The sequence below is a fragment of the Macrobrachium rosenbergii genome, chromosome 13 (assembly GCF_040412425.1).
Source record: "Macrobrachium rosenbergii isolate ZJJX-2024 chromosome 13, ASM4041242v1, whole genome shotgun sequence".
Classification (NCBI taxonomy): domain Eukaryota; kingdom Metazoa; phylum Arthropoda; class Malacostraca; order Decapoda; family Palaemonidae; genus Macrobrachium; species Macrobrachium rosenbergii.
Window position 1 is genome coordinate 1,094,720 of NC_089753.1, and position 23,548 is coordinate 1,118,267.

The 23,548-nt window shown below is 45.2% G+C and overlaps 1 protein-coding gene across 5 annotated transcripts in view; it reads right to left on the bottom strand.

The window, feature by feature from the left end:
* LOC136844855 (uncharacterized) overlaps positions 1-23,548 on the bottom strand; it is an 855,665-nt gene that overhangs the window by 365,946 nt on the left and 466,171 nt on the right. For all 5 annotated transcript variants that reach the window (XM_067114093.1, XM_067114090.1, XM_067114092.1 and 2 more), the window contains exon 9: positions 11,807-11,914. In XM_067114093.1, coding sequence (XP_066970194.1) covers positions 11,807-11,914 — 108 coding nt within the window. The remainder of the gene's footprint in view (positions 1-11,806; positions 11,915-23,548) is intronic.

The window sequence follows — 23,548 nt, forward strand, 5'->3', positions numbered from 1 at the left end:
TGCAGCACCTGTTGAGCACTTTGTAGATACACTGATGGTGTGTGTGTAATATTCATCAGAAGAGTAACCAATCCTGATCCTGTAGCAAACATTTCTTGGAAGACACCAGGCACAACCAATCATTGAGATAACAAATGGACCATGAATGAATGGGCCCAAGCTGACACCGGCATGGATGCTTGTGACTGATGCTGATAGGGCATCTCCCACAGCAGTAGGGAAGTGGTTTACTTGATTGCTGGGTGGCTGGGAACTTCCTGCTCCACAGATCAGATTGCCAACCTAGTTCAAAACACCACAAACAACTGCAAATACAGCAGTAGGAACAACTGCTTTGTCCCCTGAGTGGACCATAAAAAAACTGACAATAGGGTTAAAAAAAGAAGGGCATGGTTACTTCCCCATGATTATTAAGCTCACAAGAAACAAAACAATTTCTGCACCACCACTACTGAAGAGCTGACACACCAATAGCCTTGAGCTCTCCTTTGGATTCTGGACATGAGCAATAAGCAGAAATGGTGCTTATCACCAAAATAAACAATAACAACAGAGATTACTCCTTGAAATCATAGCCCAGCTTGTTGACCAGGCTGTACGCTCTCAACATTACCTCTTGAAATCACAGTAAAAAATCCATAGATTTCTGCATAATCAGCTGAAACCAAACTTACTGTTGAAAACATGTTTGCTATAGCAGAGTCCACCGCTCTTTGCAGCTAAGCCCTGCCCACTGAACGCCAGTGATTGGCTAGCTCTCGAGGGGTGAATGACGTCACACTAGTTAACAGTCCAAATGATTACCAGTACAGATTTGACTCGGTTCAGTCATGTTGAGTGTCATGCATGAATGATGACACCACAGATTTGAGTTCCAGGAGTTGTGAAGTATGCAATTGATATCTCCGATAAAAGATATATTAAGTTATATATCATTAGGAAGATCTTGGATCATTTAGTCTGTGCATGTTTTTATCATGCAGAGCCTAAATACACAAGCATCTTGGTTTTTTATTTTTAAATTGGTGAATTGGTGTTGGCCTAAATAAGCGATCCCACATAGACCGCATTAATTGAAATTAAGCATAGACATATGAAGCCATGTCAAATGTTAATATCATTAAGAGATTAGGCCTACAAATCAATTTCTTACATGTTGAGGCAATGACAGGTCATAGGACTACATATCAAATTCTTACATTTTGATGCAATGACAGGTCACAGACCTACACATATATTTCTTATATATTGAGGCAATGACAGGTCATAGGACTATGCATTAAATTCTTATATTTTGAGACATGACAGGGCATGGGTCTACAAGTCAATTTCTTATCGAAAATAGTTTTCTTCCCGTATCTGTTGGAAATAGAGTAACTTTTAATTAATATAGTAGTTTCAACTCCACGATATATAATGTATAATATAAAATGGAATGTACACATATAAGTGCACTTGCACATACATGCGTGGATGGCCATAGTAACTGTAACGCCACTTATACCACAGAGAATAAAAGTAAAACTTGTGGGCATGTAGCCAATGGCACACACAGATCAATCATAGGACTGTCTCAGCCTTACACACAACTATCAAACTGCTCTCAATGAGCTTTATAGAAAATATATTTACAAAAGGGATAACAAATTATATTACTGTGATAGTAAATATGATATTTTAATGATAAAATAAAGTTTGTTCATACTTACCTGGCAGATATATAGCTGTATTTCTCCGAAATCCGACAGAATTTCAAAACTCGCGGCACACGCAGTGTGGCCAGGTGGTTAGTACTCATTCCTGCCGCTGGGAGGCGGGAATCGGGAACCATTCCCATTTTCTATTCAGATTTTCTAGTGCCACTGTCTCAAGAGGGGAGGCGGGTGGGCACTAAAAGTATATATATCTGCCAGGTAAGCATGAACAAACTTTATTTTATCATTAAAATATCATTTTGTTCATGACACTTACCTGCCAGATATATATATATATGAATCCCACCGTTGGAGGTGGGAAGAGACAGAATAGGATTTAGGAAACAAACAAATGTAGGCGATTGACGCCTTGGTTCCTTACCTGTTAGCATAGCTGACTTCGAGGTTACTGTCACCCAAGCCTGCTTCTGCTTTTCTAGAGTCTCCAGCAAGGTAGGGACCTATAAAGCTGGTGAGATCTAGATGACCTGTCCACGGGGGCGTGACCACAATAGGACTAGATCATGCGACCATACAGAGAGGGAAAAGGAGCAAAACCAACCACCTGACTGGCCTATCTAAGGCATTGAACCTAACATAGGCTAAAAATTGGGACGCCCATCTCAATGGCCACCCAACAACCAAAAACACAACAACAAGATTAAAAATACTACCTAACCCCTAAAGGATAGGATGAGTATTGCCCTCTTCTCCCAACATCGTGTCTCATGGAAATGTATGGTCCCAGCGAAGAGCAGTCTTCAAATGTTGTCTTCACATCCATAAGTAATGCCACGAACACTGAATTACTTCTCCAGAAGGTGGCACCCAGAATATCATTAAGGGACATATTCTTTTGGAAAGCCACCGAAGTCGCGATGGCTCTTACTTCATGAGCCTTTACTTTCAGAAGTCTCATGTCACCTTCTAGGCAGGAGGAATGAGCCTCTCTAATAGTGCTTCTTAAAAAGAATGCTAAGGCATTTTTAGACATAGGAAGATCAGGTTTCTTCACCGAACACCACAGACTGTCCGATGAGCCTCTAGTCTCCTTGGTCTTGGCTAAGTAGAACTTGAGAGCCCTGACAGGACACAGGACTCTTTCTGACTCTTGCCCAAGAATCTCCGTCAAACCTTTGATTTCAAAAGACTTGGGCCAAGGGTTTGAAGGATTTTCGTTCTTAGCTAAGAACAAAGGATTTAGGGAGCATACAGCATTAGGACCCCTAAAGCCAATATGTTTGCTAATGGCTTGCACTTCACTAATCCTCTTAGCTGACGCCAGAGCCGTTAGGAAGACAGCCTTCCTAGTCACGTTCTTGAGGGAAGCCAAGACAGAGGTTCAAAGCACTTGACATAAGGAACTTCAGGACAACATCCAGATTCCAAGAAGGCGTCCTGAGTTGAGGAATTTTGACAGTCTCTCAAGGATCTCAAGAGATCGTGAAGATCCTTGTTGTCGGACAAGTTCAGGCCTCTGTGTCTAAAGACTGCCAACAGCATACTCCTATAGCCCTTAATAGTTGAGACTGCCAGTTTATTCTTTTGCCTGAGATGAAACAGGAAGTCAGCTATTTGTGGTACAGAGGTCGTGGTCGAGGAAATTCCGTTGCTCCTGCACCATTTCCTAAAAACAGCCCACTTGGACTGATAGACCGCATTAGATGAAGGTCTCCTAGCACTGGCGATAGCCTTTCCCACTGCTTTCGAAAATCCTCTTGCTCTTGCCAGCTTTGTGATAGTCTGAACGCAGTCAGACTCAGAGCGGGGAGGTTTTTGTGGAACCTTTCGAAATGCGGTTGCCTGAGAAGGTCCACCCTCACTGGAAGCGTCCTTGGAAAGTCCACCAGGAAGGCCATGGTCTCTGGGAACCAATCCGCTGCTGGCCAGAAGGGGGCTATTAAAGTCATCCTTGTTCCTTCCGACGTTGCAAATTTCCTGATCACTTCTCCCAGAATCTTGAAGGGAGGAAAAGCGTAAAGGTCGAGGCCTTTCCAGTTCCAGAGGAGGGCGTCTATAGCTATTGCTCCTGGGTCTAGGACAGGAGAGCAATAAAGAGGGAGTCTTTTCGTCCTGGACGTAGCAAAGAAGTCCACTAGAGGAAGTCCCCATAACCTCCACAGTTCTAAACATACCTCCTCGTGAAGGGTCCACTCGGTCGGTAGAAGCTGATGTTGCCGACTGAGAAGGTCCGCTCGGATATTCTCCACGCCCGCAATGAACCTTGTGAGGATCGTGACCCCCCGTGCATGAGTCCAAAGCAGGATCTCCCTCGCTAGGGTGAACAGGGAACGGGATCGAGTACCCCTGTTTTTGAGGTAAGCTAGAGCTGTGGTATTGTCCGAATTTACCTGGACAATTCGGCCTGAAACTTCGGTCTTCGAAGAATTGAAGGGCCAGCAGGATAGCCCCAATTCTTTGAGATTTATGTGCCAGGACACCTGTTCCCCTCTCCAGGTGCCTGACACTTCTTCCCCTCCTAGTGTTGCTCCCCATCCTTCCCTGGGCTGCGCGTGGGAAAACAACACTAGGTTGGGGCTCTGAAGGCGAAGAGAAACCCCTTCTGCAAGTTTTAAGGGGTCGAGCCACCACCTCAAGTGATCCTTGACTAATGGAGAGATCTTCAATGTCTCTTCCAGATCCTCCTTGTCCATCCAGTTCTCCGCCATGAAAAACTGGAGCGGTCTGAGATGAAGTCTTCCCAGGGAAACAAACTTCTCCAGCGAGGAAATGGTCCCCAGCAAACTCATCCATTCCCTCACCGAGCATGTTTCCTTCCCTAGGAAAGACGAAACTTTTTCTAAGCAGAGCAGTTGCCGTTCTCGGGATGGAAAAGCTCGAAAAGCCACTGAATCCATCTGAATCCCCAGATAGACGATGGACTGCGTCGGGATCAGATGGGACTTTTCTTGGTTCACAAGAAGTCCCAGGGACTTCACAAATTCAGCGTCAAAGTCAGGTCCTCCAGACACTTCCCCGAGAAGAGGCTCGGATGAGCCAATCGTCCAGGTAGAATGAAACACGAACACCCGCCAGGTGAAGCCACCTCGCGACATTTTCATGATCACCGTGAAGATCATGGGAGCAGTGCACAAACCGAAGCAGAGAGCTCTGAACTGGAAGACTCGTTCCCCCAGCACAAACCTCAGGTACTTTCTTGACTGAGGATGTATGGGAACATGGAAGTACGCGTCTTGCAAGTCCAGAGAGACCATCCAATCTCCTGGCCTTAAAGCCCCGAGAACCGACTGGGGCGTTTCCATCTTGAATTTCTCCTTCGAAATAAAGCGGTTCAAGATGCTTACATCCAAGACCGGTCTCCATTCTCCCGACTGTTTCGGGACTAAGAATAGTCTGTTGTAGAACCCCGGAGAATCCAATTTCAGAACTTGTTCCACGGCTCTCTTCTCTATCAACTGCTCCAGGAGGTCTAAAAGAATCTGTTGCTTCTCTCGATGGTAAGAAGGCGACAGATCCCTGGGCGATGTGCAAAGGGGTGGCAACACGAGAAAGGGGATCTTGTAACCCTTCTCTAGAACATTTAGAGACCAGGAGTCCGCCCCTTTCGATCTCCAGGCTCCCACAAAATAAAGAAGCCTGGCTCCTACTGGTGTCTGGAGGCGTAAGGAGTCACTTTTTTCCCCTAGGTTTAGAGGGGGCTGCTCCTCTGGTGAAACCTCTTCCTCGCGGAGACGATCTAGAGGAAGAAGTTCCTCCGCGAAAGGGCTTCTTCTTCCTGGCGGACAAAACTGAAGCTGAAGAAGAAGGAGCAGAAGGACGTCTCGAAGAATGGGCCAGAAGATCTTGCGTGGCCTTCTCCTTAAGACTAGAAGAGATGTCCCTAATTAAAGACTGGGGGAAGAGATGGTTGGACAAAGGGGCTAACAATAACTCTGCCCTTTGAAGGAGAGACTGACTTAGAGGTAAAGTGTAAAAAACAAGGCCCTCTTCTTTAAGAGGCCCGTGCAAAAGTGAGAAGCCAGTTCTTATGATCCATCCCTGACTGCCTTGTCCATACAGTTAAGGACACTAGAGAGCTCCCCCAGGCTGATTGAATCGGGGCTCCTTAGCTTAAGGTCTAAAGCTCCCAAGCACCAGTCCAAAAAATTAAACACCTCCATGGTGCGGAAGAGTCCCTTGAGATGATGATCTGTCTCTGACAAAGTCCAAGAAACCTTAGCAGTAGACAGATGGGACCTTCTGGGAGCGTCGACAAGGCTGGTGAAATCCCCTTGAGAAGAAGAAGGAACTCTAGGACTGATATCCTCTCCTATCTCATACCACATACCAGCCTTGCCACAAAGCTTAGACGGAGGCACTGCAAAAGAGGTCTTGCCATGGGCCTTCCGTTCCTCCATCCATGCGTTGACTTTCTTAAAAGTCCTCTTGGTAGCCAACAAAGAAGTCATCTTCACAAACCCTGGCGCTCTCCTCGCTTTGGAAGAAGCTAACTGTGAAGGGGGAGAGAGAGGAGCCGAGGGTTTAAACTTATCTCCGAACAAGTCTTTAAGAAGTCCGGTTAACACCTGATAATCGGAAGTAGAGGAAGCAGAAGAGGGCTCAACGTCAGCAGGATCCGAGTCGCCAGAAACTTCTCCCACAACAGCCGGAGAAACAACCGAGTCACCCAACACTTTAGGGGAACGAAGGCCTTGAGGTCCGATACGAAGAAGGGATCTTCTTTTCCCAGACGAAAGAGAATGCTCCGTAACGTCTCGAAGAGCAACAGAAGGGACGTCCTGGGGAGCGTCCTGAAGAGCGTCCATCCGGGCGTCCAGCTCAAAGTCCAGAAGAGCGTCCTGTCGAGCATCCTGCACAGAAGCGTCCTGAAGAGCGGCAACTGAAGCGTCCTGGGAAGCAGCTCGCGAAGCGTCACGTTGACGAGCGTCACGACGGGAAACTCGTGAACTAAGAGGGCGACAAGGCGACGAAGCAGGAGACGGAGACGAAGAAAAAGGAGCAGGAGAGGGAGACTTCCTGGACTTCTTGACGGGCAAATTTAAGTCCTTGCAACGACGAGGCGCTGCGTCCCTCTCAGCAATAAGAGAAGACAACTGCCGTTGCATCTCCAACAAAATCTTCTTAGACGGAGAAGAATCGAGTCTGGGGGGAGAGTTAATCCTATGGGAAGACGAGGGGCGAGGGGACGCCTTCTTCTTCCTCACAGGAGCTAAAAAGGTTCTCTCCTTAAAGCGACTGGGGCGCTCACAAACGTCCTCATCAGACGACGTCTTGGTCCTCTTCTGTGGTGGGAAAGCTTCATGATACCCAACAGACGATGAAGACTGACGAGAAGCGTCCTCTTGAACGAAGCTCCTCTTCAGAGGGCGAGAGTCCTTCCGAGAGTTCCACCCTGGCTACGAGGAGGGGCGCCTCGGAGGACGCAAAAAGCAGTCCTGAGAATACTTGCGTTTTAACGATCCTTGGCAGCCTGGGAAGTGACAACAGGACCTGCCGAAGGGACGTCAGATCGGTGGAAGCCCCGTAACCTTCTTGCGGCTTTGAAATGCCTTCTCCCTGAGTCCTGGGAGTCTGACAGCGGTCCAGGCCTAGAAGCATTATGGGGTTGATCTGACGCCCCTCCACAACACTGGGGGAGCACTGCACTTCACAACACTTTGAAGAGATGTCACTTTATTTTCGAGCGCACGGATGGAGTTCATGATCTCCGCCAGGCCAAACCCTCCATAGACACAACATCAGGGCCCAAGGCAAAACCACAGGGACAGGTGCAACATTATCTACTTTAGGGTTATCAGGAGAGGAAATAACCTGACTCTTGCACACACTCCTGGAGGAGGACCTCCTGACCCTGTCACGCTCCAACTTGCGAACATACGAATCATAATGACTTCCAGCTCGCATCAGACAAAGGTTCACACTCCTTACATCGATCATCTATCAGACAAACATGCCCCCTACACCTCAAGCAAACCGAGTGAGGATCTACCAAACTTTCGGTAGCCTCACCTTACAATCACTCATGCAACATACACGAAAACTAGCAGAACTAGATCCAGACAAATTTAAAGAGCAATCATAAGCAAAATCAAAAACAGTCCAGAAAAAAGCGTGTGCCAATCCACAGTCCAAGGTCCAATACCAAAAGTCAAGAGAATACTTAAGTGGAAACCAGCAAGTAACGAAATCCAGAGACGGAGGTACTGACAACAGGTGTTGACAGTACCGGCGACAGAGAAAATCTGAATAGAAAATGGGAATGGTTCCCGATTCCCGCCTCCCAGCGGCGGGAATGAGTACTAACCACCTGGCCACATTGCGTGTGCCGCGAGTTTTGAAATTCTGTCAGATTTCGGAGAAATACAGCTATATATATATCTGGCAGGTAAGTGTCATGAACAAAATAAGGCTGCTGTAGCATTTCTATGAAAATGAAGGCTATGGTAGGAAGGCATCATAAGATACATAACAAAATAAGAAAAAATAAATGATAGCTGAAAAAGTTATATATGAGAGGATCCAAACCAGTCTGTGAGTGGTCCATGATATTCATTTGCTTTTGGGGGCATTCTTGTAGATGACCCTGTTGGACAAAAGGATATATAAGAGTAAGTAAATTTTCTCTCTCTCTCTGTTGTTAGGAGAATATCCTAGCATAGACTGTATTCATAAAGATCCTGATTACTTTTCATTAAAACAATTGACTAAATTTCAATTAACAAGAGTAGGCAGATAATTCTCTACACCAGTGTTTTATGAATAGGTCTATGTTTATTCTGCAATGTTAGGTCACCAATGAAAAGTTTTTGAAGACACAAAACTACAAGCACCATAACAACAAAAACAAAAATAAGAATAACCACAATAAAATGACTGAGTATAAGATAGACCTGTAATCCAAACACCATAAGCTGCGTAAACCGACAAAAAGACATAGGACATTATAGGTCTACGTCCGTTTTCATGATCCTGTTATTTCAAAAGAAGATAATGTCCTTAAGAAGATTCTCAGCAAATTATATCCAATACGACTCATACAGCCTATTATACTGTAACTTTAAGTTAAACATGGGGATATTCTGGTTTTGTAGAGTGCAGTCACTGCTTGTCACCCCTCCAAATGTGTAAACGAGTGCAATGAAATGGATTTTATGACTGTTAACATGTGGTAAAATTTCCTGAAATCAATATGAAATATCAGTCTGCATAGCTCTGAGAAAGTCTTTGTGTTTGAGTTTAGAATGGTGAACATGCTTGACAATATCAGACGGTAATTATCATTGTCCAGTGATTCAAGTGCACCGATTCGAATGCAGACATTCTCTGTGTCACCTCCATATTCAGGTGAACCTCATTTACGAAACAGCATCAAGGAACACTCCTGACTTCGTTTATATTTTCCTTTATTTTTTGTTTTACCACCTTTATTGAGATGCATATTACGATTTTATTTCAGGGGATAAAATAACGTTTCCTTTTGATAATCTGCTGAACGTATTTTACTTCGGTACAATAACCATAGCAATATTACTGAACATGAAAAGAGCCACAGATTAACCAACTTTTCAAAACTATTGCCAACCAATTAGCTTTAAGGGATGGTCATGACGTGAGCAGTGGGCGGGGCTTAACTGCAAAGAGCGCTGGACTTTGCTATAGCATTAGCATGCAAGTCCTAGTAAATGAACTTGAATATATCTTGTGACTGTGATACCACAGAGAACTATAGAATAAACATCCTGTTTTTGTGCATCCAATAAGCACTGTGTACACTTCAAAATGGGAGTAGTGTGACTCAACTTACACAAGCTTCATGCAAAGCATATGCTAAGAAGGGTTGCTCCAGAATGAGTAATGAGGTATCAGGTAAAAAAAAAAAAACTCAAAAGTCCAAAGTAAACCACCAATAGACCTGGGTTTAACACAACTGTATGCAAACAGATCCTCCCAACACTCATATAAGGAGGAGGTAGCGCTGACTCAATTTTGCAAGCCCTGAAAGAGCACAGGGTGAGGAACCAGTGCGCCTGCACCAAGAAGCAAGAATGAAGGTCAATGCACTCTCCCTACACACTGGGAGAGCACTCGACTTCTGTACCTGTTCCCTGTGTTTCACAGATGAACAAGTGCATGCACATGCACTGCCATGCAATCCCAGAGAGGGTATTTACTGAAACAGGATGTGTCATAAACCAACTCATGAGAATCATACATGCTTTGAATGAGTAAGCAGAGCTCGCTCAACCAAGTGTACTTCCAGGGAAGCACAGGTGGAAGAGCTACCTGCATGGACTGGTTGCACATGCTCTGCAGTGTTTCTGAAGAAATATGGGAAGAGGAGCTAACCTCGCTTATTTGCATATGCAGAATCCAAAAACTGGAAATGTGTTACCTCAACCAAGTGTACTTCCAAGAAAGCACATGCAAAAAGGCTTCCTGCACAAGGTGGGCTGTGGGCCAGGTACTCACTGGGTTGCACAGGCTCTCCTCAGTGAGTTTCCAAAGAAACACGCAAGGATGAGCAGACAGGGGGCTGTGCTAGGTCAACCAGGTGTATTTTTGGGAAGCACAAGAGGTTCAGCCTACCCTGTTAACTACATAAAACAGCTAGGGCAATCTCTGTGTCCAGGTGAGCTGAGATGGGGTACTAAGAGCAGTGACATCCTCGTTAGCAGGCCCAGAAGTTAGTCAATCACATGTAGGTGTTTAAGAGTTTCCTTCCCTATTCAGACTGGAAATGCATTAGCTTTAAGGCCTAGGAATTTCCTCCTCATGCAGGAGAAGGGTGAAGGAGAAGACAAGGAAGAGAAGGATGATGAGCTCAATGAGGAGGAGGAAGCAAGGGAAGAACAGTGCAAGCTTCTTCACCTCTTAGCCTGGGTCTTGCTATCCTCCTCTGAGAGAGACAGTTGCAGTAATTGATGCCCTGGGGCATTTCTGCAGGATGGAAAACCGCTCTAGAAACACAATACCCTTGTGCTTCCTAGCAACTGCAGCAACAGCAGATGTAGCAATGAATGTCATAAGGGTTGCAGCAACAACAGACTTAACAATAACTTCTCCCCTACAAAAGGAACACTGCTGAATCTGAAGGAAGATAAGTATTCGACAGTGAGGATCCATCTAAGTAAGGAATAGAGAGGATGAAGTTTCTACTTACTAATACCTTCATACCTCCAAAAATGACACTATTTCTCAAAAGAAAAATAACCAAACAAAAAAACATGTTCAACTTAGCAGTCAGAAGGAGCTCAACTAGACATCCTCACATGACGACTCCCCATGAAAAAGTGACTGGCAGTGGTATGTGAGTGAGGGGTATTCCCCCATACCACCCATTAACAATCTTGTTACCAAGTTCAAGCTCACTCTGAGGATACTCCTACAAAAAAGGCTATGGTTTGTATTTCCATAGGAACAAATATGGGGACTGGCACAAGGGTACCAGATATTCTAAGAAATTTTAAGACATGTCATACAATGGCATACACTAGCCATGCATCCAGGAGTCAAGCCCAGCATGGGTCCACCTGATTCCAGTTATCAAAAATTCTGATAAAGCTCCCAGCACCCTATAGCAACGGGCAAAGTAAAGAGCACTGTCTGAGAATGCTGCATAAGCAGCATGTTCAAAGATGGGCATATAAGTGCTTCCACACTGACTAGGTTGTAATGCATAATACAGACTACGGATATTCTCTAGTCAGAATTTATATAAGATGAAACTCTTCTTACATAAATGTCCATCTCTCCACTCATCACATTGTTGAAATAAAGCACTGTACTATACAAATGTTGAACTGAACCCTTTACCCACATCTTGTTTACATCTCATAATGGGCAGGCAACAATGGAAAAATGCCAGGCAAAGCAAGAAAGGCTTATAACAGCTTCACCAGTAGCCATGGTGAAAAGCAGTGCAAGACATCTGTTCAACAATTGGGCCTTCAGTAATACCAAACATCTTCAGCAGTGAAGCAATGTTCACATTTAGTGTTTTGGTTGATCTTGACAAAAACCTGCTCACATGAAGCTTTAGCACAATGACCATTTCACCCACAATAAACCATTTTATAATTAAGGAAACTGACAAACATTTATTACTTAACTCAAGATAAAATATTCAACAAAGTCAAAGATACTGTACTAACCTCTGGTTACTGAAAATACATTGACTTTCATCTTTCCATCAGGAAACCTAAAGTTTTCAAGAAGTTCCAGTTCAACACAATATTTTCTGAAAAAGAAGAGCAATCCACCTGCAAGGAGAAAATTTCTTAAATTAGAAATTAACATAAAGACATGAAGAATGGATATCGTTCTTAAAGGCTTAATATCCTTTGTCATTATATATATATATATATATATATATATATATATATATATATATATATATATACAGGCGGTCCCAGTTTACTGATTCCGTTCTTCGCGCTTGTCGTAACCCGAAAAATCGTCCGTAAGCGGAACATCGCCGAAAAATCGTCAAAAATCATAAGAAAACCTTACTTTTAATGCTCTGGGTGCATTGAAAACGATGTAAACTGCATTATTATTGAGTTTTAAAAAAAAAACTTCAAATTATGATTATTCTGCCATTTTGGGGCCATATTTCTTTTTCGGATATATATATATGTAACCCCGAACATGCGTCGTAAGCCAGGAAATAATTTCTGATGAATATATTTGAAAAGTCGCCAGTAACCTCGAACGCCGTAAGTAATAAACCGGGGACTGCCTGTATATATATATATATATATATATATATATGTATGTATATATATATATATATATATATATATATATATATATATATATATATATATATATATATATATATATATATATATATATATATATATATATATATATATATATATATATATACATACACACACACAGTAATACCCCAAACTTGTGCAATTTGAGTTGCGTGAATTCACAAACACACAAACTTTTCATTGGGACCTAACTAATTATCATACACAAGTTTTTCACAGACATGCAGTCATTTGCGAATACTGAGAAACCCTGCAAAAGTGTTTACGTTTAATTTTTTATGTAATTCATAAGTTTTCAAGCTTTAATGTGTAAATTAAATAACATTAAAAAATAAAAGTAATAATTTCTCTCTCTCTCTCTCTCTTTTACTGAGATGAGAGAATTTTTATGGTACATGTATATGTTTATTTGTTTTGTATGATAAATAAATGTTTTACCTAATAATTAGTACTAATTTTTAAATAATAATAATAATAATATAACTGTAATTACAAAATTCGTATGTAATACGTATTTTAAACAAATATTTTTCCCTCATCTTCTGTAAGAAGCTCGAAGGCAAAAGCTGTCAGACATGTTACTTTAACGTGACAAGAAGGGGTAGTGTTGCTGATTAGTGGTCAAAGGTTTCTTGAAATTCTCTCTCTCTCTCTCTCTCTCTCTCTCTCTCTCTCTCTCTCTCTCTCTCTCTCTCTCTCTCTCTCTCTCTCTCTGTACGTAATAATTCATAAAAAATTTCACTCTCTTAAGTAAGGACAACTGTTATCTCTCTCTCTCTCTTGTTTGTAGTTAGCACAACTTACGTATTACTGTTTCTCTGTATGTCTTTAACTGTACAGTAGATAATTTCAAATTTATCTAATTTTACCTGTACCATTTACAAACTGTAAATGCACCGTTCTAAAACATAGAGACATGAGCATTTCAGAGCAAAGAGAAAGAGAGAGAATAAAGGGATTTTGACAAAGGAAAAATCTATTTCTGAGGGAGGCCCCATGTCACCCGGTGAAATTCCATACTAACACGAATTTCTAGGTATAAATATTGCTAAATATACCAGAGAAAAAAGCTTTCAGGAATGCTGGAGTTACTACCCCCAGATCAAGCATCTTCTAATGAAGACGTCGGTATAACCAAGGGTGAGTGAAGGATCACAACCACAGAGCCACGCTCGATAGACATCCCCATGTCAAGATCCCCGGGAAGAGTGAGGGGCCGTACCAGCGCCCACGCTCACCCGCCCGCCAAGCGGCAACTCCAGCGCCATCTGAACTCATTCCAGACTAGCACCACCCCCAGACTTGGCATGAGCAAGTAGGGGGGGCAAACCTGCTCCTGGGAGGGTCACCGGGTGACACGGGGCCTCCCTCAGAAATAGATTTTTCCTTTGTCAAAATCCCTTTTCTGAGCTCAGCCCCGTGTCAGCCGGTGAAATAGTGACAGAGAATCATGCCAAGACTGCAAAGCTACAACAGAAAACAAAAGGTGATCAGAACAAAAACACATGCTATGAAAAAAAAAATAATTTATGATATCTCATCAAGGAAAATTAGATTTAATAACAGGTAAGTACGGGTGGAACAACACACACCCAACAATATAAAGATACAATGAAAATGTAAACTTAATCTAAGAACAAGGTAGAATGACAAAAATACAATATAATTATGGGTGGAATAAAAGACCCCTACAATCTAATGGTATAAACATGTAAATATAAACTTAAATCTAAGAACAATGAGATATATACAAAATCAGAAATTGAGGTACATGAAGCAAAATAAAAACCACTCCAGTACTTCTATCTTACTCTAAATCCACAGCATATCAAAATCAATCATCAAGACAAACAATAACCAGGTAAAACTAGCATTGATTATGAGGAGCAAGGCAGTGAGGCATGATTGATCCAGAAAGGCAGGCAGAGAAATAAATGAGGCAGGCGGGCGGGGGGGGTGAAGGAAAGGGATTAAGGATAATTACGATGGGGAGATGACACTCCCCACAGCCACTGTAGAAAATTTCAGAGCTTCGAGTGATTTTAAATAGTGGCGTTTAAACACTAGAGGTGATTTCCATCCCGTATACTTGGTAAGTTCAGCAAAATCCATATTATGAAAATAATTAGTAGAGGTAGCTACTGCACGGATAACATGAACCTTTGGGACTGAATCCGGGTTGGCTTGTTTAATAAAATACAGAATTTGCTGTCTTATAGCGTTCAACGAAAGAGTTCCACCTTTTTCCCTGATAAAAAGAGGACCCGACTTATACTGTGGAGTTCTTTGTAGATAAGACTTTAAGGTATATACTGGACATAAGGACTGGTCCTGAGGAAGAGGCACCACCTTCCAGGGGGACCAACTGTCCTGAGGGTCTTCATTCTTAGCTAAGAACCTATGATCAGGGGAAAGGAGGACTTCTCCGGACGGGAGGAAATCAACATGATCATCACCTCTAGCGAGAGCTGATAGCTCTGAAATTCTGGTACCTGAAGCCAAGCTAATCAGAAACAAGGTTTTCCTTAACAGATCCAGATAAGAGCATTGTGAGTTATCAATATCAGTGGCTAATTTCAAAACATCGTTGAGGAACCAGGTAACAGAATGTGGGCGTGTTACGGCCTCAAACGGGCGATGCTCTAGGGATGGAGGAGAAGTATGAATCTGTAAGGTCGATTTTGAAACCATACAAAATACCTTCTTTAAGGCTGATTTAGCTGTAGTAATAGTGGCCAGGCAAGGCCTTTTCAAACAATGACCTAAAGAAAGTAACCGCTAGGTTAGTAGTCATAGTTTGAGCTTCAGATGTCTTTAAAAAGGATGCCAGTTTTTTGACTGCTGAATCATACTGTCTGACAGTAGAATCTCTCTTATCAGATTCTAGAAACAGAGTGTTGACGGGGTCAATGTTTGCTCCTTTTTGCAGCAAACTTTATAAAGTCCATAAAACCAGGGCATTCTGAATTCTTAAGGAAGCTGACACAGTCTTTGTTTGTACTACTTGGGTCAGTCTGGGTTTGGGTATCTGATGACACCGCAACTTGAGTTCCTGGAGCAGAGGGAACCAGTTGTTCTTCGGCCAATAGGGCTACCAGAGCTAGTTGGCCGTTGAATGACCTGAGTTTGTGCAGTGCTTTCAACAACATGTTTATTGGGGGAAACAAGTAGATCCTCTCCCAATAGTTCCAATCTATGGACATCGCATCCGTGGCGAAGGCCTGGGGGTCCAGGTTGGGAGCCACATAACAGGGAAGCTTGTGATTGCTCTCCGTAGCGAACAGATCCACTTGGAGTCCCGGAACCCGGCGGCGAATCCAATTGAACGATTCCCCGTCCAGAGACCACTCTGTCTCCAACGGAGTAGTCCTGGACATGGAGTCTGCCACCACGTTCCGCACCCCCGCTAGGTGGGTGGCTGACAAATGCCAGCCGTGCTTGTTCGCCAGGGAGAAGATAGCTACCATCACCTGGTTTACACGACCTGATTTGGAGCCGCCCCTGTTGATGCAATGAACCACCACGGCGCTGTCCAACACCAGCCTGATGTGAATCTGGCGTGGGGGCAGAGTTTCTTGAGAGTTAGAAACAATGCCATAGCTTCCAAGGTGTTTATATGAAACTGTTGGAACATTGTAGACCATGTCCCTTAAACTTTTTGTTTTGGTGAGTACCCTCCCCAGCCGCTTATTGAAGCATCTGTGTGGATTACCAATGCCGGAGGGGGAAATTGGAGTGGAACCGACTTCGACAGGCCACTGGCTGTGGACCATGGTCGGAGCCTTGTTTTCAAGATTCGTGGGATTGAAGAGACCCTGTCTCTGAGCCTGACATTGGCTCATCTCCGCCACACTCTGTTTATATCTTTTAGTTTCGCTTTCAAGAGCAGGTCCGTCACTGAGGCAAACTGAAGGGAGCCGAGAATTCTCTCTTGAGACCGGCGGGATGCTGCTTTGTCCTTCAAAAATTTCCTGGTAGCGGCGGCAATCTCCTTCCGCTTGGACGGCGGGAGGGACAGCCTGTACGAGGACAGGTCCCACTGGAGACCTAGCCACTGAAACCGGGACTCCGGAGCCAGGCGGGACTTCTCCCTGTTCAACTGAAAGCCTACGACTCCAGGAACTTGATCACTATGGCTGTAGCCTTTCGGCACTCCTGAACTGTTGGAGCCCAGATTATCCAATCATCCAGGTAAGCCGCCAGGAGATCCCTCGGGACCGCAGTTGCTGAACGACTGTTTCCGCCAGTTTAAAAAAATTCTGGGGGCTACATTGAGTCCGGAAAGGCATGACTCTGAAGAAGTAGGCTTGTTTCCCGAGCTTGAAACCCAGGAAGGGGAGAAGTTCCAGCGCGCAACCGGGGCGTGATAGTAAGCGTCTGAAAGATCGATAGAGGTGGTGACGGCTCCACGCGCAGTAGAGTCCGTGCCAGAGCCGTAAGCATGCGAAACTTGTCGCATCTTATGTAGCGATTTAGACGTGACAGATCTAGAATCACTCTTTGCTGATCGGAATCTTTCTTTGGAACAGTGAACAACCTGCCTTGAAATTTGAGGGGTCTTACTTCCTTTATTGCTCTCTTGTTGAGAAGCTCCGTCACAAAATCCTGTAGGGTTTTGGAGGGGGGTTGGTAAAATCTGGTCAAGGGAGGGGGATCCTTGATCCAGCTCCAACCCAGACCTTTGGACACAATACTGTGTGCCCAAGGACTGAAGGACCACTGGTCTCTGAACAAGTAAAGGCGACCACCTACCTGACTGGTCTCAGTGGGAGGAAGAGGGTTTGTTTCCTCTACCACGGCCTGATTTTCCCAGGAGGCAGATCCAGCTCTGCCTCTGTATGGGGCTCAACCTCTGCCCCCCTTGCGCTTCTATTAAGGCCGTGAAAGCCCCACGGCCCTCATAGGTGGAATTGTACGCCGGAGAGGAGACGTACGATAGTGCAGCAAGGGGTTGGGCTGGTCGAACCAGCACGTATTGATGGGGTTGAGCCTTGGAGGTGGAGGGTTGGCCCACCGCCGAGATTGGGACAGCCTGAACCATTGTCTGGGGTTGAGGCCTCCTGTGCCTCCTGAATCGTTTCCCCAACTTACCCTGGGAGCAGCCAGATTCGGGGGTTTTCCGCTTGAAGGCGGAGATACCCCAACGAGAGCGTAGGCTTTGATTGGCCCTGGTAGCCTCGCTCAGGACTTGGGAGACTTCGTTCTCTGGGAATAGATTAACCCCCCAGATGGAACTCTTCATGAGCTTGTTAGGCTCATGACGAATGGTGGCATCCGCGAAAATGAATTTGCGGCACTCCAACTTTGCCACCATGAAGTCATACAGGTCTAACTGAAACCCTGCCAACAGGGATTTAGCCAGAACCTGAAACAGCTGCTCGTCTGCACAGGAGACGGCGACCGCTTCTGATAGGCACAAGGAGTTTAAGGACCGGCTTAGTCTACTCCGTGCCTCAAACTCCGCCTTCAGGAGAGCTTCCGGGAGTTTAGGAAGCTGCTCGCTGAACTGAGAGGACGCACAGAAAATTTACAAAAAGTGGACGGGCGTTACCCAGAACCTCACCTCCCGGGAATACCAGGGATGTGGAGTCCGTCTCCCTGAGCTGAGGCAAGGGTTTGCCTTCGAAGCAAGCCTGAGCCGTCGCCAAAGCAACTTTGTTCAGGCAGGGAGTGGGCAACTTATCACCCAGGGAAAACATGTGTGTAGTTGCCCTTGAACGGAGTCAGTTTCGTATTCTCTGCCTGCCACTCCGTAAGAGTGCGCAACAGAGCAGATTGGGCCTGGTCCCTAGGGAAGATCACCGTCTCCTTAGGGACCTTGTCTGATCGTACCTAGGCTTCCTCCGTCAGCCTAACGAAGCCTGGGTAGGGGGGCAAGAGGTCAGGAGGGAAGAACTCCAACTCCTCCAGACGTCTCGTGCCCAGACCCTCGATGGTCAGAGTATCTTCGTGACGAATGGCACAAAGAGCAAAACGCCACGGGTTCCCTACATCAAAAGGAGGGAGGGAGGCAGTATCAGGGATCTGGTAACTTGGTCCGGCACCGCCGGAGCGCGCCATATCGGCAATAAGATTCTCCTGACTCTGTAACCTCTCCGCCAGCTTAGAAAGCTTCGAGTCGACCTCCGAAGAGAACTTTGCAAGTAACATCCCGGCAAACGCCTCAGAGTCAAAGGGAGGCTGGCGAGGAGGGCTGGGTCTGGCCGCCCTCTTACTTGCTCCTTTGCCCGAGGTTCCTGGTTTGCTCCCGGAGGCCAAAGGTACGGCAACCTTTGACTTCGACGGGGGGAAAGGGGATGCCTTGCGGGAAGACGAGGACTTGAAGCCCTTCGCCTTCCACGACGTCTTCAACTTGGGGACAGTAGATGGAGCACTGTCCCTCAAGATAAAAGACTTAGAAAAGCCCTGAAAGGAAGAGGTAGAGGATGAAGGGGAATCAAAGAGGGCGCCCGCCTCCGGTGCCTCACTTACCTCACCACCTACCTGGTCCTGCTCAGTATTCATGGGCTCCAGGTCCAAGTCCAGAGCGGCGACGTCCTCCGAAACCTCCGCGTAAAGAGGATCTTCTAGGAGTGGCTGGGTCACGACCCAGATCTGCTCGATGATGGGTGCGGCCACGTCAGCTGGTACGGCCGCAGCGATCCGGGCTCCGGGGTAGAGCAGATCTCTCAGTTTCTCGTCGAGAACGTAGGGTTTCTCCGACGGGACGTTCCTCCCAAACCCAGCCACCCAGGTGCGGAGACTCAAGGGCCTCCTTCTTGGAGGACTCGTCAGCCTGAAAGGGGAGGCTAATAAATACCGTAAATAATATAAGCGCTAAAACACAAAATATAGCAACACAGCAAGCTGTAACTAACATGAAGATGGAAAGTAAGCAGCTTACCGACTCATCCTGGATGCACTCGCAAAGAGCGAAGCAAACCTCACAGCCCTCCGGATGCCAGACGATCAAGTCATCAAGCCGGACTGCACAGCCAGCGTGGGTCCGACACACCACGTGCCCGTAGGGTTGGTGGAGGGTAGCGGTACACCCGGGCTCCTCACAACGAACAGTCTGTAAGTGTGAACAGTAAATGAGCTTACCCTTCTAAGAAACTTAAACTAAGCAGGCATAGGTATTTCAAACTGTACCACCGGAGTACTCCGGCGGAATGAAAAATCCCCGTCAGAGACGGGCCTACTAGAAAAGTAACTTAAAATTAAGGTAAGCAAGAAACCCCCTCGACTGCCGGAATACTCTGGCGGAACGAGGGAGCCGAATCAACGGGACCTTCACCACAAGGGGTGCCGGGAATAGGACAGCGGAACCCAAGGGTAAGATCACCGGACTCTATAACCATAACAGAAATAAATAAATATATATCCGACGGCGGGGTGAGCCGCCGGGAATAATATAAAAACATATATCCGACGGCGGGGTGAGCTGCCAGGAAAAATATAAATGCATACATATATAGAAGATGGTAACATAATCGGTTAACAAAGATATACAAGTCCACATTCCCCGGAGTCCGGTACCACCCTCTCCAGGGATCTCAAGCCTCTACCGCTAGAGAACAAAAGAAGGGTGAGGCTACAAAACACCACAAATCCACCAGGCAGGTGTAAAACCGTCAACCCAACCAGAGTATCTCGAACGCCGGGCGAGCGAACGCGGGACAAGGCTGAGAAGAGAAACCCTGAGAAGGATCAAAACCTGCTCGATCCTAGGAGAGCGGGTTAACGAAACACGGGGCTCAGCAAAATGCCATCTGGGACCAGCCCTGGGAGGGAGCGAATCCCTCCACCAGGAAAGATCCGCAACTTCGGGTGGACGTCGGACACCGACGTCACCCGCTCGAGAAGATGACAAAGAGCTGGACCAGAGTAAATCAGGGTGGGGGGGGGTGGGACAGGGAAGGGAGTAGGCCAGAGCAGAGGAAAACAGGAGACTGGGGAAGAGGCTCACCCGCTCAACTGTAAGCCAACCACGCAAGGTAATAATACCAGCTGGAGAGATCATGGCCTACTCCGAAGGAAAGGGAAGGGAAAAGCGACTAAGACCTCCATACTCTCACCCCACACATAGACGTAGCCTATGACATAAAACAAGGGGGGAGAAGGAAAGGGGGGAACGAGGGAACAACAGGGAGAGAAGTTCCCGAGTCGAAGACCAGCCAGAGCCGAACGTAAGGGAATGCTATAAAAGCATGGAGGAGACACACCCACAGAAAAAACCTCAACCCCTCCGTAAAGAAGGGGGAAGACAGTGGGGTCTCACTCCGCAACCCAAACAACGGTCAGAGGAAGGCACGACAACAGAAACTCCCTCCACCTGCTGACCCTCTCCTCTCGCCTAACCTAACTCAGGTGAAAGGGAGAGCAGGAGGTCAAAGGCGCAATAAAAAGCCTAACATACACTAGGCTACTATGAATAAGATAACCAGAATAAATCACCATCATATGAGCAAAAACAATAAAACAAAATAATTTTGTGCTTGTGCTAGGCCCATAGCCTAACCGAGGGAGGCGACAGGGTGAGCCTGACGCCCCCACGGAAACTATAAAAATGTAAACAGTTAACAACATGATGTCGAGCACTAGCAAAATAATAATATAATAATTATAAAGCTAAAACTGTCAAGAGAAACATCCTGGGAGTTACCTAAAGCGGGAAGATGACGGGAACCCGATGCAGGAGCCCCAATGATACGGATCAGTAACATTATCGTTAGAGACACCAAACAACCCAGCTAGGAAAAGCCACCAGGATGAATCCTAGGGGAATAAAGATAAGTAATGAGCCGACAAGGAAAAACCCAAACAGAACAAGCTGGACGGGTAAACCTCGCGGACAACAAGGCTGGCTGGGGGACACCGTAGCGTCATAACAAAGCCACGTATAATTAATAATTACGGGCTGAGACAGCCAAACTTATCATAAAAACCCCACAATAAGATGGTACTTAACTTGGAAACGGTAAAGCTGCTCGACGACATGCTTGAAGATGAAAATAAGAATCAAAGCACAAGCCACACAGAAATACAAATCGCAAGATCAAGTGCTAGAAATGGAATGAGTTCAGATGGCGCTGGAGTCGCCGCTTGGCAGGCGGGTGAGCATGGGCGCTGGTACGGCCCCTCACTCTTCCCGGGGATCTTGACATGGGGATGTCTATCGAGCGTGGCTCTGTGGTTGTGATCCTTCACTCACCCTTGGTTATACCGACGTCTTTTCATTAGAAGATGCTCGATCTGGGGTAGTAACTCCAGCATTCCTGAAAGCTTTTTTCTCTGGTATATTTAGCAATATTTATACCTAGAAATTCGTGTTAGTATGGAATTTCACCGGCTGACACGGGGCTGAGCTCAGAAAAGAAGTTTTTAAGAACGAGGTTGAGAAGACTTCTAAAAATAGATGGTGGAATGGGGGGCAAGAGAAATAGTATACCAATCTTCACACTCTCCAATATTTTTATGTTAACCATTTATTTATTTTTTTAAGGGTAATGTATTAAGCTAACTTTTAAATGAAATTACAGTACTTTAATTTTATTTCAAAGTTAGTTTAATAATGAATTTCCATCTTCTGATATCTAACGTCAGAATATTTCAAGTAAGGACAATCTCTCTCTCTCTCTCTCGTGTGTTATTCTCTCAGTCTCCGTAGTAACTGATAAATAATTTCACCCTAAGTAAGGACAACTCTCTCTCTCTCTCTCTCTCTCTCTCTCTCTCTCTCTCTCTCTCTCTCTCTCTCATTCTTAGTTAGCACTCACACATTTTTACAATTTATTATTTCTCTGTACGTCTTTACCTGTACAGTAGATAGTTTAAACTGATCTAATTTTACCTGTACCATCTACGAAGTGTAAATGCGCTAGTGTGGCAAATACGTTCTAAAACACAGAGACATAATAACTAAGAGTTGTATTAGTCAAAGTAAAAAACACTGTTTGTTCATGAAAAAGCATTTCAGAGCAAAGAGAAAGAGACGTAAAATAAAGAAGTTATTAAATTAAAAAGAGGTTGAGAACACTTCTAAAAATAGATCAGTTGGAAGGGGAGAGAGACAGAAATTCTCTTCCAACTCTCTATATTTTGTCAACCATATATTTCTTTTTTTAAAAAAATTAAGCTAACTTTTAACAGGTCCAGAAACCATTCCCTTAGAGGTCAAAAGGAGCTATGAGGATTATCAAAGCATTCTCATGAGACCTGAATTTGCTTATCACTTTACTCCCCTTACCATCCGGAAGGAGGGAATGCATACAGGCTCTTGTTGGACCAGTCCAACAGCATGGCATCCATTGCCCATGCTGCAGGATCTGGAACTGGAGAACCATAAGGTGGAAGCGGTGACTTCGGAGGTTGCAAACAGGTCTATTGTCAGCCTTCCCCATAGCTTCTGCAACTCAGAAGCATACCACTGGGTCAATGTCCATTCCATGGGAATAATCTGGTTGCTGCAACTCACCTGGTTTGCTAGTACATTCATCTTGCCTTGCACAAATATCGTTACCATCCTTGTCTGATTTTGAAGAGCCCAGAGAAGAAGGTCCCGTGCCGCCTTGCAAAGGGAGAAGAAGTGAGTTTCCCCCCCCTGCTTACTTATGTAAGCCAGGATGGTCGTATTGTCCGAGTGCACTGCAATGGTCTTGTCTTGAACTCTCGAAGCAAAGGCTTGCAATCCTACTGTAGACTGATCGCAGTCAGTTCTTTCAAGTTTATATGCCAAGTTTCCTGTTCTGATGTCCACCTTCCAGAGATTTCTTTGTCCTCCAGGATCGACCCCACCTAAAAGTCGGATCGTCTGCATAGAAGCTCAGGTCGGGATTCAGAGGAAAGAGAGACTTCCCTTCTAGTAGCCTGTTTTTGGATCTCCACTAAAGCAGATGTTTCTTGATGTCTTGGGTGATTGGGAACACAAACAAGTCCCGATATTTCTTTTGATTCAATTTGGAATCAAAAGAAATATCGGATTGTTTGTGTTTAATCATGCAAGACATCAAGAAACATCTGCTTTAGTGGAATCCAAAAACAGGCTACTAGAATAGAAGTCTCTCTTTCCTCTGAATCCCGACCTGAGCTTCTATGCAGACGCATCCGATTTAGGTGGGGGTGCGTCCTGGA